Here is a 14,278-nt window from a genome sequence, read left to right on the forward strand (position 1 = left end):
CCACCAACCTTCCAACTGGCTGGCAAGCGCTCTCCCACTGAGCAACAGCCGCCACATTATACTGCATGTTAATTTAGTCTTAGCCAGCGTTTTTGGACATTGGTGCAGTCTTGTCATCGTCTCGTCTTCGTCATGGAAAAAAAGGTTGTTGACAAACAAATTTAGCCAAATCTGACGAAATTAACACTAATGTCATCCCCCTTTCATGTCTTCAGCTATTCTATACGAATAAAGGCCTAAAAATGACCAAAAATAATCTTAAAAAAAAGATAAAAAATATGGGAAAAAATTGTAGATATCAGCTTATAGCGAAAAGATTCCACGTTTGTTTTTTTTTTTTTTTTAGATTTTTTTTTTGTGGGCATTTTAGGCCTTTAATGGACAGGACAGCTGAAGTTGTGAAAGGGGAGAGAGAGGGGGATTGACATGCAGCAAAGGGCCACAGGCTGGATTCGAACCCGGGCCGGTTGCGTCGAGGAGTAAACCTCTATACATGGGCACCCGCTCTACCAACTGAGCTATCTGGGTGCCCAAGACTCCATGTTTTCACGACTTGTTTTTTATTCATTGTGGATGGCTGGAGCTGACGTGTCCCTGTCCACTTTCTATCAGCAGAAACATCATCTGAGCTGGACCCTGTTCACTGAGAACAATGTTCTCCTGCGCCAGGAAACAGGAGTCCTTTACGATCCGATACAATATGGCGCAGAGTCTTGAGGTACTTGGTGTTACTTACTGTATTTCTCGTCTTTGCACCTTTGAAGGATCTCGAGGCTCCTCTGGTGAACCGGGTGGTGAAGGAAACTGAAGCTGTCAACGGTTTTGACAACAGAACAGGAAACTGCTGCATCGTTTCCTAAAACAGAGAGGAGGGAAAAGGATGAGAAGAAGAGACTTAACGAGGCATCTCCATTTCAGAAGAGTTTTAAAATAAAAATGATTAATCAAAAAAGGTGGTGAAAGGAAAAGAAGGGCGAGAAGGTGAATTAACAAAGGTGAAGAAAAGCAGCAGGAACAAAACAAAAGGATTACGATGTGCTTGTAAGTGTAGAGTGAAAAAGTTAAGATCATCTATTAGTATATAAACACTAAACAGTCATGTACTTGGGAGATTAAAACAACTTTTTGTAGTTATTCCTGTTTCTGACAAAATGCAAGAGTTATGTGTTTTGGGTTTAAACTGAGGTTCCATCATGTAACATAATGTAATCAGGGATGCAATTCATGCATATTATCATTTTGAGTTATTTCTTTGATTTACCAGAGACATATTCAAAAACTAGTAAAATATGCCCATTGCAGATCCCTTAGATTGTTTGTTTTGTCTGACTAACAGTCCAAAACTCAAAAATATATAAATCAGAGAAAAGAAAACAACCATCACATTTGAAAAGGTACAGAGAACAGCTATTTTGGCTTTGTGAGTTAAATAAACAATGTATTAAATATCAAAACTGTTGATGTGGGTCCACTTATCAATGACTAGACCTATTGTTTAAGCACTAAATATAATGAAATAAATACAATATAATGTTACAATATAACACGGACATTTGGAAGTGATGTCATCTAATTTTGGACTAAACAGAAGATTAATTTATGTTTAGTGATCGGGGAAAAATATTTTTGATTGTATTTTGTCTTCTAGCATGAAGACTTTGCTTCAAAGTAGGAATATTTCTCTTTATCATAAACTATTCATAAATTAAGGCATCAATTATTCAAAACAAAAACAAATACTTATGTATTATTTAAGTGTTGTAACAGTTAAAGCTAACCTGCTTCATCAGGACTCTGTGGGAAAAAAACTGATTGGCGGTAACTAAGCAACACACCAACGGTCATTATGTTCCAATTCTAATGCTGAATCCTGAATGGTGCACAGAGGTATATGACATCAGCTATTTCTAACTAAAACTGAAAAAAACTTAAAATAACCTAAACTGAACTAACTTTGGCAAAGTGTGTTACTGTTTGAACAAAATACTCATAGTAAAAGGCTGATTCAGAATATGTTTTTAGGGATTTTAACCTTAAAGCTGCTGCCACGTTCCATGGTTTATTATATTGGATTTGAAGACCTTTCCTCACCAGTTTTTTTGTGGGGGTGTCTGCGGCCGGCCTCCCTGAAAGCCACCAGGGCTCTGAAGTAGGCTCGCAGCACGGCCCAGCGGAAGGTCGCCATGGGGTCGATCCCCATCAGACCGCAGATGAAGGCATTCTTGCTGCTCTTGAGCAAGGCCACGATATCAGGACGCATGTGGTCAGTGTTCTTCTCCCTGAAGTCCTGGATGAAGGAAAGACACATGTGCATCCAGACAATCGTTAGTTGCTCCTCTGAAGACTGTGTTCTGATCATTATTAGACACAGACAACCATAAACAGTATTCACCTACTGTTATTTTCTCATCAAAATGGCAAATTTAGGAGTTTTTGTGTGCATCACATCAAAATAGTAAAATAAAAAACAAAAGCAGAAAATGTTGCCTTGTTCTGTGCACTTGTTAAAAGCCAGTTGAGAGCACTAACTTTTTCTAAAATGTTACACTGCTAGTAAAAATAAAGGATAGATTTAGATGAGAAGATCTATACCACTCTAATATCTGGTAAATATGAAGCTAAGAAGTTATCTTAGCTTAACATAAAGACTAGAAATAGGGGGAAACAACTGGCCTGACGCTGTTCACTAGTAACAACGGTACCTTCCAGCACCTCTAAATTGAGAAATCATGAGTTGATCCGTGAACTTAGAGGGTAAATACTGTTTTTTTTTCAACCTGGACCCTATTGTCCTATGCTTTTGCATCTTAGTGACTAATGGGAACAACAATCTTTGACATTGGTCCAGTATTAAGCAAGGTCGCTGCAGTGGCCAAAAAAGCTACAAGTTTTTAGGGCAATTGTCCAGCTTGTATTTACGTCACAAAAGTGCTTGTTTTGCCCCGACAGGCACAGATTAATATTCTAAGTGTCTGAAAACATTATGGTTAGGATTTCTAAGGAGGTCAACCTTTTTGTTTAGGAGTAAGATCCTTTTTTTAAACATAAAAACATCCGCGGATTTCCGTTGGCTAAACCCACCAAATTCCATGTAAATTAACAGTGATTTTAGCATCTTAAAATATATGCTTCATTCAGTGTTGACAAAAAGAAAATAAATCTATCAAAAGCTGTTTTGGTTTGGTTTCCACCTTTCCAACCATCACTACTCTAGTTTTGGTTGAAATAAAATGAGTGTATGGATTTACAAGTGAAAATATGATGGCTCTATACACGCTAAAAGTAATGCTTTTTTAAATAGAGTCTGGTGGGTTTAGCGCTTCAGAGCTGTTTCTGGTAAAACAGAAAGATCTCAAAGAGGTTTTAAAGGTCTATCTCTGAAGGGAACCTTTCCATAATGCTTTCAGACACTTAGAATAGTAATCGGAGTCTGTCAGTGGCAAAAAGAGCACTTTGTTGAAGGTAAATACAAGCTGGACAATTGCCCTATTAACTTACATTGTAGCTTGTTTTGCAGCTCCCGACTGCAACTATCTAGTTTAATACTGAATCAATGTCAAAGATTGTTGTTTCCATCCGTCAGTCAGACACAGGTGGAAAAAACAGTAGTAACTCTTTAAGAGGTGTGGATTGGACAATTGGTAGTTGGCAGATTTTGGACAAAGTCAGGCTAGCAGTTTCCCCATTAGGCTTTATGCTAAACTGTCTGCTGCCATATTTCATTTAAGTTAACAGACAGAGATGAAAGTTATATGTATCTTCTTACCTAACTTTCAGCAAGAAACCACACAAGCATATCTCCCAAAAATGTGAAACCCTTCCTTTAAGTTTGCTATGGAGCTGGGAAAAAGGCAATTATCTGAATCATCAGCTTCTGAATTTAATGATCATATATAAAGCGAAGTTAAACAAACTTTGCATTCTATAAATATATATATATATATATATATATATATATATATATATATATATATATAATTCATTCATACATCATTTTCCGTACACCTTTGACTTCTTCACATTAAATATGAGGTGCAGAAAAGCTTAAGCACACAACCTGAACCACCGCCTCTTCTTTGGCCTCATGTGTCTGTAAGCCATTAAACACCTTGACTGAAGCTGTGCTATGATAACAGAGCTATGAACTATAAACCCTTCAGCATTTTTCTCTCTCGGTATGATTCGAGTCAGCTGTGCATTCACCACCAAGCCAACATCAGACACATGTCCCGCCTGTGGCTTTTGCTACACAACTCACACGAAACAACTCTTTGGCTCTCAGTAGATATGAGAAACCTTTCCACGTCCACGATGACCAACAGTTACGATTTATATCATACAGTCAAACAACAATATGCTCGCCCTGTTCCTGCACATGTGCTTCTTATCAAAAAAGTTGACAGAACAAGAAGTAGGTCTACTGCAGAGTTACATAAAAGGTTTAGGGACACTTCCTTAATCTGTTCAGAGATTGATTTTTAGACTTTTACAACACACTCACAAAAGTTCTGTTTAATTTACATTTTTAGGAATTAGGAAATAATACAATCCTGATTTACAACACGTACCAAACAACCTTCACTTCTGTTAAAGAGCCCATTTTATTTTTCCAAGGAACTGATGGCTAGCATGAACAATTTTGTGAATAAAGACATTCTTTCTTTGCGAAATTGCAGCTAATTATGACGGAAATTGTTCTTTATTAAGTCACCCAAAGGAAGATCAAATAAGACAACAGTGGATACAAGTTGGACATCCGGAGCTCAGTTGTAAAAAAAAAAAAAGGTTTCCTAACCTGATTCCATCCACTGTAGTTTTGGCATCTGCATGATGTCTTGGCTCTTCAAACCAGGCAATAACAAATGAAAAAGCATCTGAAAAAGCTTTAGTCCTGACTGTGCATGTGTCTCGTTGTACACCCTGACAGATCCGGGTCTCTTTTTGTTTGACTGTTAACTGGTTTTAAGCTTCAGTTTTATTAAAGTGTGTTATGTTCTTGAAAGATAACTGATTCAGTTTTTTGGTGCCTTGATTCAGTTATTATAATGTAATAGCATTGATCTTGTGTCAAAAAATGAATTAAAAAAGTAAACGCTTCACAGATAATCATTTTTGGGTTACTAACTTAATGTACTGGAGGATGCTTTACACACACTCACCACATTATAGTACAGTTATCTGGTGTGTTTAAAACAATACAACCACGCTTCATTTATGTACATGTACATGTAGAAAAGCCCGTTTACAGTACTGACACACCCGAGCATCTCACCTTGACTCCGTACTTGACTTTACCAGCGTAGTGTGTGATGATGAAAGCGGGCTCCATGACAGCGGGGAACTCGATGTAGCTGTTTCCTTCATGCTGACGCTTGAACTTGTCCAGCAAGGTCTGATTGGAAGCCTGGGGGAAACTAGAGGAAACATGACTTTAATAAGGCGCAGGTTTAAAAATCTAAACATGGGAACTTAAAATATAGAAATCAAAGACTCTAAAATGAATCAATGACTTTAGACTTCATCCACAACAACACCTTTTGTTTGGGAAACTCTTTTACACTTATTATGCAGCAGCCTTTTCTTTCTCTCCAGAAAAAAGGGGAAGGTAAACACAGTAGCACAGACAACTATTCCATCTTTTTAACTTTCATCTACTTTTGACTACAAAGCAGCGCAAATGTAACAGCAGATAAGTGTGCAACTCCCTTCCCCTCACCCACAGGGATAAAAAACCGTCAGAAACTTAATGCTGAGGTTTAAATGTTGCAGCACATCTACTTGGACCTTCTTCTTTGCTGTTTTCCCCTTTGCTTCATTGACATTTTACCCATTTACTACTAACCTCAACATAGCTAAAGGGATGTTTCACCTCATCCAAAGCTCTCCTCCCTACACCTCTGAAAGGCACTGCTGGCAGAGCTCTATATCCGCAGGGGTCTTAAAGCTTGATGCTGTTAGTGTAGAAATGAACCCCCACACTCGCCCCCTATCCTGCAGTAACCTAATCTACTTCTCCAGAGCGCCCAAAGCTCCACTAACTGTGAATGATGAGCGTCTTTCTTTCTTTCTGTGTCATAATTTAACATGGAACTCCTTTCTTAGGCAGTATAAATCCCATGAGAAACCTTGTCCCCCCTCATTTTTTCTTCAGAGATCCCCCTTTGACCCTTATTCTCAAAAGTGGTCCCCAACTTACACAAACACACACACACACACACACACACACACAAACACACATATATTTCTATACAAAAATATATGCACACCATTTGTTCCACTCCAATGATCATTTGATCCAGATGAAAAGGCTTTTCTGCTAAGTGGCAAGTAAGATGACAGCTAACAGAGATAAATATAGCTGTGTGTGTACCGCCTGATGTGTTTCTATGCGAGGGGTGGAGGGAGATTTATGGACGAGAAAGATGCAGAGTGCTGACCTCTGCTGAGGAGGAGAGTGTTTCACAGCAGAGAAGTGGAAGAAAAACGTGATGCAGAGATGATGGGGGAGGAATAAGAACTTCTGCGTTGTGCTTGAGTCAAGCTCTGGTAGCATTCCAAGTGTTGGTATCAATCAAGCTAATGAGGAAAAGTCCTGCACAGGGAGCACTTTGTCTCCTCGATTCACCAGTTGGGTGCTTAAGGGGCTTGTGCAGGGCGATGTCAACAAAATATGCTACAATGAAATCTGTTTTGCTTTCCACAACATTCAGACAAGCTTGTGATGTACATTTTAACAGGGTTAAAAAGGTGTTACAAAGTGAAATGGCATACCTTTATGAAATAAATTTACGACCTATGTCACGACATAAAAGAAACGAAAATGCAGAGTCAGAAAAGGATTTGCAAAGTACATAACCCTGTATAAAACCCTGTACAAATATGTCTACTAAGGCATCGGAAACCTACAAAGGACTTAAACTTAAACCTTTTCAAACAATAATCTTCTCTCCAATTGGTTTTCCTCAAAAACTCAAACCCTCAAACAACCATCAATGACCAAGTGTATTTAAAAAGTACAGGCTTGATTTGTCAAATAAAATACTCTTTGCTTATGTGCTTATTGTTTAGAGTGCATTTGAAACAGTGGAAATGTTGTCCCGTGGAGCTAGAACAAAGGCCAGGGGGTCACTTAAAAGTCAAGTCATGCGTCACCTACAAGATCCTCCTGCTCACCTACAAGATCCACCCTCCACATCCGCTCTGCCCAATCGCTGCCCATGTTCCAAAAGCAGCTTAAAACATTTCTTTTCACTAAATCCTTTAAGCCCCCCCCCCCCCCCCCTTTTGTTAAGCGACCTTTGGTACTTTGAAAGGCGCTTTATAAGTCCCAGTTGTCATTGCTATTGTTATTATTATTATTTTTAAGGATCTGTCTGATTCAGCACAAAGTATAACTTGGAGGATTCCAACCATAAGTACAAAACCTTATTTTAAAGTTATACGGCGAACTGCTGCTTTCAAAACTATAAACTGTAATTTAGCAGGTGGCTTACTTGCACTCCTCGTCCAGCAGGTGGAACAGCGCTGTGGGTTTCTTGCTGATGAGGTTGAGACAGCCGCTGTTGTCGATGTACTCGATGTTGTGCCAGGTGATGCCCTCTGCCCTGTACTCCTCCTGCAGGGGGAAACACAGAAGAAGGAACACTTTGGGTGAGTAAATACTTCACCGGCAAATTAGTTACAAGTACTGTCAAAGCTGTGACAGAGAAAAGGGCATCATGTTCAGGTTACTTAATATTTTAACCTTTAACTAAACAAGACTTTACTTAACACTTTTATGCAAATCTGGACTTTAACATAAGCACAACAAAAGTACTATCGTCATCTAATGTTTACACAGATACAACCTGGGGGTCGTTGTGCTTGTTGAGGACATTTTTATTATATTTTCAGAGGAGAGGGCCGTCTTTTGCTTACTTCTTTCAGCACAGAGATTCTATCATGTAAGATCTCTGCAGGGTAAATTAGCGAGCTAGACTATCTGTTCAATCTGACTTTTCGGTTTTGTTTGCTGCTATTTTCAGCACAAATAAAACAACTTTTTAAAACACACATGTTCCACCAGAGGTTATTTAGCAGCGGCACTGGGCCTCTGTCCGGCGGTTTAAAGAAAGAAACCCAATAAACCAGAGGATGACTATTGTCCCATCCTGGAATGATGGGTGGACTAGCCACACCCTCCTCCACGGCGCTGTGGAGGAAGCTCTGGAAATGAAAGACTAGCTATCATGTGACAAACCAGCTCTCCACCAGAGGCACGCAATTATGGTGTAAAAGAAAAAGACCAAACTGTTTTTACGTTACAAAAAAACTAAATCGCCAAGATGAAAACACCTGGCTACTTGTAGATTCTCAGTAAAACAGTCAGTTGGTAACATCTATGCACCCCCAGGGGCCAATGACAACTGAAGTATATGACCCATGTCCTTTTACTACCCCTATGGGGGAAACCAGGGACAGACACCAGTTACAATCCCAATGCTAGCTGGGAGGAACAGTGGGAAAAAATGGAAGGGAAGGTCTTTGTTAACGTTCTCCTCTCTCTGGAAAGCTATTGCTGAAGTACATTTGAAGGTATGTAAACAGTTCCTGCAGGTCACAGTGTGTCTTACAGTTGGACTGCTGGAAAAGAGCATGCTCACTCAGCAAACTAAAGCACAACACTAAAACTTAAGTGTCAGCAGTGGCAAGGAAGGGAGCCTAGCTGAAAAAAAATAGAAGAAAGGGAGTGTGTCTGTTTCAGGAAAGTCAACAACAACAATGATCACAGCACTTTAAATGGCAGCCTCAAGAAGCTGCAGTGTTCTTTACAAGGCCCAATAGCAAATGATGGAAAGAACAACATACTGCTAATGTTGCGGTTCTTAGAGCGTTGCCAGTAGTTCGATATAAAGCAGTGGGATCATTACAAACAAAAGCATGTCCAACGTTAACAGTACATTCCATGCAACTTTACACTGATGTTTATTCTGTATAAAGGGGAATTTTGTGACATTTGGTGGAGCAAAGGTTGAAGGGGGTAACAACACATGCAGTCTCACCCTTTGGGTGCCATGAATATGCGCGCCAATATCATGAAGACTTACTCAGAAGTTTAGATTATTACAATTGTTATCATGGACAAAGCTTTCTTTGAGGGTAATTTGTGACCTGTTATTGGTGGTAGACAAAAGCAAGGACACTTTACAACAGTTTCCAAACCAGAAGTTACAAAGAGATTTACGGTACAAAGAAAGGAGAACGACGGAATAGCAGACAGAAAAGTCAATGAAATACAAAAACAAGGAGGAAAAGTGTATACCACACATTTTAAACTTTAACCTTATAACTAAATATTAAATCATAAACTGTTATTCCAATTCTGTAGAAATATTATCAAAATAAAAGGTCAGAGGAGTCAACAAATCATTAGCAATCTTCTTCAGAGACTGTTAACAACAATACCAAATGTCATGGCAATCTAGCCCAAATGTGAAAATATTGTGCTATGGTGAACAGATGAACCTACATCTTTATCCTTAAGGCCAAGGCCGCACATTTTGGCTTGTGCTCCTTTTGTTTCCATGGCATTTGACATTTGCTTAAGTGCTGTAAAATCCAAAATTGGTGTAATTCAATGAAGAACCGCCACTGTCTCCCACAGATATTTTAAGTGCTGAATGACTATACAAGACATTGAAGAATGTAATACAAAGTATGTAGTATGGGAGATATATGCAGATTAAAGAGCAGTGTTATTTTTGGGGAATTTTACTTTAGATTTAGAATGTAAATTTTCTATGAAATATTATACAATTTCACATAACATTGACATTTCTTTTCGACCCATGGCGTTCCATCCAGATGCATATTTGGCCCTTCATTTGAAAGAATTTGGGCACCTCAAACAAACACACAGAACAAAAATGTGCATAACCCTAAAATAAGATGTAAACGTGACAGTTTATTATGTTTAGTTTGTGTGTTACAAATACTGTATGTGTTTTTTGGTATGTAATTTAGAAGTAGTTTTTTGACAGTCCAGGAAAAAAATTAAAAACATTCTGACAATCAGTTTAAGCCCAGTGACTTAAAGGAGACAGTCAAGTATTCAAAGCACAACTGGAAGATAATTTTACACATGCGAAATTCGCCATCTGTCTTCCCCTCTTTTTTTAGGCTGCTGAATCACTGACGAGGCATTCAGAACATGTGTTTGTTTGGTTTCACTCAGAGGTTGCAGCGGATCCAGCGAAACAAAAACGGAGCCATAAAGAATGTTGCGTGCGTGTGCTTTTGTTAAGCACTCATCAAGCCGAGCACTCGCAGATAACTGACTCAGTTTATCTGGCCGGCTTTGTTGTGTCTGTGAGAGAGTTTTTGAACACTTGTGTTGACTCACAGAGACAATGAGATGCAGCCACACAGATTGATAAATATACATAGATCCACTCATCAGCCATTTTATTACATGGACACATTTATGTAAACAGCTCGGCCCTGCAGACAGACAACTGCAAAGCTGTGACTCAGTGAAGGTGGTTCAGTTACGGTTCGACTCAACGGAGTTCACCTTCACCTTCACCTTCACCTTCAAGGTGAAGGTGAAGGACAGGTTTTATTTGTTTGGCAGTAGAGTTTAACTATCGAAAATCTTTGCACAGCATTGCTTACTGCACCTTTATTAAAATAAAGAGCACATTTAGTTTCAATCCGTCCATTCCCATTAAACATCCTTTAGAGATTCCCCCGGCGCTTATTTCTGCATTTACTGTTGGACAATGAAGTCAATACCAGTGAGCAGCAGGAGTCTCCCCTTCTCTCAGATTTAGGTGAACCGGGCCATGTTTTTTATTTCTTTGCACATGTCTCACGAGTTAAACATGATAGCGTGTTTGCCTAAGGCGGTGGCTGTCGTGTGTTTTCCTACTTTGATATACCGTCCTCACACAGAAAAGAAATCACGCACCAATTGGCATGTTGAGTGTAAACACTAGACTCAAGAGTCAGACACACATCTCCCTGAGGGTTGCGGTTGGTGTGGTCCGATTAGCCTTGGCTGCTGTTCCGAAGGTAAACACGCAGGCTGCTGATAAGGCCAACTGATTGGTTGGAGGGGAGTAAAGCCAGGAGGAAGGAGAAGAGGAAAATCCCCCTGATGGAAAATCACTTTTCAAAGTCAGAATGACGGACAAAGAGAAAGTGGTGGTTCACGCTTGAACAATTCCAATTGAATTGGTCTTCATCAGATTATCAGATAAGCTAAGTCAGACTTTCAACTGACTAGTGAATATACAGTATCTTCTCATCCTATATATATATATATCTTGACGACACCGTAAAATGGATTTATACATATGACGTAGCTGCTAGAGGCTACAGCATAGCTAATGTGCACCCTCTTAACAATGTGGATACATGTCGGGGTTACAAAGATACTGCGTGGAGACCGCAAGAACAACTTGGGCTGCTTGTGTTTTCTCCACCAAATTTCTGATATTTGTAGATACTGTACTATAACGGTACAGGTGTTAGTTTGAGGGTTAAGGGTGGACTAAACATGAGAAAGTTGAAGAAAGTCCCTTCTTTTCAGTAACAAATAAACCTTTTCTACTGCAAACCTGCTCACTGAGATCACTGTGAACGGAACAACATGAACATCAATTGCACAGAATAGTCTCATTTTTAAAATATGTACAGTATATATAAATATAATTAAAGCAACAACAAAAAATGTTTGCAGGCAAACAGAGGGACCAATCTGGAGATTCAAAGCAATTTCCTTTTCATTTGGATTATCTATTAAATTGGTAGTAAACTCACAAATTACAAAAACCACTGTGTAGTTTGGTGAGTTTATGTAAGCTGAGAATGTTTTCGTATCTTCTAACCGAGTGCCAACAGTTAAAGGCTCAACATAATGCAACAGACGAGGTGTGGCGTGCTTTCTCTGATTGTGACGTCAAATTGAGGGTAGAGGGGGGCCCGTGGTGTGAACTGCACAACTTTATTCAAACAAACACAAATCAGTAGAGATCTGGCAACCCTCAATCAGGGAACTCAACCAACCTGCCTCAGAGGGGCCTCAGAGGGGCCCCAGAGCTCAGCGCCACCTCAACTGTTCTGTCAAATAAACTCAGGAGAGGCAAAAAGCCAAAGGTGTGGACGACCCCAGTGATTAAAGGATAATAAACGTTAACTCTGTTGGAACAATATTGGGCACCGTCCTGTGAGGGCGAGTGTTTTTTAGCAGCACTTTGACACTTATTAGTTGAACATAACACAGAAAAAAAACTTCAAATCAAAACAGAGAATGGCTTGAGGAGCACCTGCTGTCAGAGAGTGAGTGACTCACACAAAAAGTCAACAATTTACAGAACCAAAATGACATTGTGTAGGATGCCTTTTGTATGTTTATTAAGACAAAGTGGTTTCTCAATTCCCGTTGTTTGGGCCCTGATTAAAACACAATCTTAAACACCAGGATTTGATTTAGCACGATGCAGTTTGTGTAAACCCGAACTTGCTTATACAAGTCTGTGTTGACATACTGTACAAAATAACAAATTATTCATATCATAAGCGTTTTTGTTTCTGAAAAAGGCAGGACCAGGTTAAGTGTGCTGGGATTGACTAACATTAAGATCTGTCCACTAAAAGATACAGCTGCATTCAGTACTTGTCTTTTCAGACAACATCAAGTATCATCTATTGAATTCAGTGTAGTGTACATTAAATAAGCAGCATCATCTACATGTTCTGATTGTGTTGTTAGAGTATTGTTAGGGTGGCAGTAGCTCAGTCTGTAGGGAGTTGGGTTGGTAGTCCCAGTCCCAGTACGGACCAAAGTACCGAGTGTGGATTGGTAGCTGGAGAGACGCCAGTTCATCTCCTGGGTGCTACCAGGTGCTCTTGACCGTAAGAAACAGGTTTTTAATGGATGAATAAATAAATAAACATGACAGATAAAAAAAGCTTTTTACTTTAAGAAGGAGTTTTTACGTTTTTCAGCAGGAGCGTGTAATTTCTTCATAAATCCTATATATATTTTAAGAATTTGTTTCTATGGTTTACCTTTGATTAGTTATTTTAACTTTGTCCTTGAATGACCATCAGCTTCAGTAGAAAATCTAGATTTCTAAAATTAAAGCCCCAGAGTGCTTCACTGTAAATCTGAGTTCACAAAACCTTGTTATTACATGTTACACTTTGCTCTGTGTGTGTGTGTGTGTGTGTGTGTGTGTGTGTCTGTAGACCCTGAGGGCTAACTGTCAGAAACAGATAACAGAACCATTAGTGCATCAGCAGTCTGTGATCTTCATTGAGGCTGAAGGGACAAGATTGCGCACGTTTACTAAAACACTGATCTTTTTTCCACTCTGTTCCTCTTATCATTCAGCCCACAGCTATGGGCCCGCCTGCTAAGTTGCCACGGCCTATCAGAAGTCGGTATGAGGGAGACGAAAGCCGACAGCTTCTGTGACAGTACCACTGATTAAGACTTTCTCTCCCCCCCCCCCCCCCCCCCCCCCCCCCCCCCCCCCCCCCCCCCCCCCCCCTCTCTCTCATTTTGGGAAAAGAAAACAAAACATGCATGGTTTTGGGAGTGTGTATCTGAATAAATGAGCATAATGAATACATAACAAAGCTGGTCAGGGATTAGTGGTTCAGTAATAGTCCTTTTGAGTGGAAGAGAGAGAGAGAGGGTAGTTATGACGCTGACATCTCTCTGATCACCACAGCAATTACAACAAGAAGAAACAGTGATGAAAATACACCAGAAAAGAAGTAAACAACAGGGAGAGTGGGGCTATTCGGAAGCATAGAGACTAAACAAAAACAAGCAAATCCAGTGAGAGAAAATGTACAAAAAGCTAACGGGTTGGCCGGTGCTAGCAGCATTTAACTGTCAGGAAACATGCAGCTCTGCCTGACTTCTGCACTCTAACCCAGCCTGTCATCCTCTTCTGGTCATGCAACACTTTTCTCTGAGCTTTTCCTTTAATTGAAGTGCGTGCTAATTTAACCTAGCTACATAATTACAGCAGCTTGTACTATAATGTCAGGGGGAAAGTGGCATAAAGCGATCATACAGTATGAAGGAATATGCAACTTTCAATGACTGGTTGCTTGTATACGTGAATGGTCTGGTAACATTAGTCTGGAGCCACTGACCTAATAATTATTTGTGTATGATGAAAGGGATTTCCAAGCCAAGCACTAAATATATACAGTGGGTACGGAAAGTATTCAGACCCCTTTAAATTTTTCACTCTTTGTTTCATTGCAGCCATTTTCC

The 14,278-nt window shown here is 39.6% G+C and overlaps 1 protein-coding gene and 1 long non-coding RNA gene across 18 annotated transcripts in view; one reads left to right on the forward strand and one right to left on the reverse strand.

The window, feature by feature from the left end:
• LOC117949389 (unconventional myosin-IXAb-like) overlaps positions 1-14,278 on the reverse strand; it is a 137,462-nt gene that overhangs the window by 28,635 nt on the left and 94,549 nt on the right. For all 17 annotated transcript variants that reach the window (XM_034879608.1, XM_034879606.1, XM_034879612.1 and 14 more), the window contains 4 exons: positions 7,494-7,615; positions 5,273-5,414; positions 2,092-2,287; positions 737-856 (listed from right to left, as the gene is read on the reverse strand). In XM_034879608.1, coding sequence (XP_034735499.1) covers positions 737-856; positions 2,092-2,287; positions 5,273-5,414; positions 7,494-7,615 — 580 coding nt within the window. The remainder of the gene's footprint in view (positions 1-736; positions 857-2,091; positions 2,288-5,272; positions 5,415-7,493; positions 7,616-14,278) is intronic.
• LOC117949397 overlaps positions 66-14,278 on the forward strand; it is a 27,430-nt gene continuing 13,217 nt past the window's right edge. Inside the window, exons 1-3 of the long non-coding RNA XR_004657684.1 lie at positions 66-144; positions 12,402-12,406; positions 13,643-13,649. This is a non-coding gene — a long non-coding RNA (uncharacterized LOC117949397). The remainder of the gene's footprint in view (positions 145-12,401; positions 12,407-13,642; positions 13,650-14,278) is intronic.

Source organism: Etheostoma cragini, chromosome 8, assembly GCF_013103735.1.
Source record: "Etheostoma cragini isolate CJK2018 chromosome 8, CSU_Ecrag_1.0, whole genome shotgun sequence".
NCBI lineage: Eukaryota > Metazoa > Chordata > Actinopteri > Perciformes > Percidae > Etheostoma > Etheostoma cragini.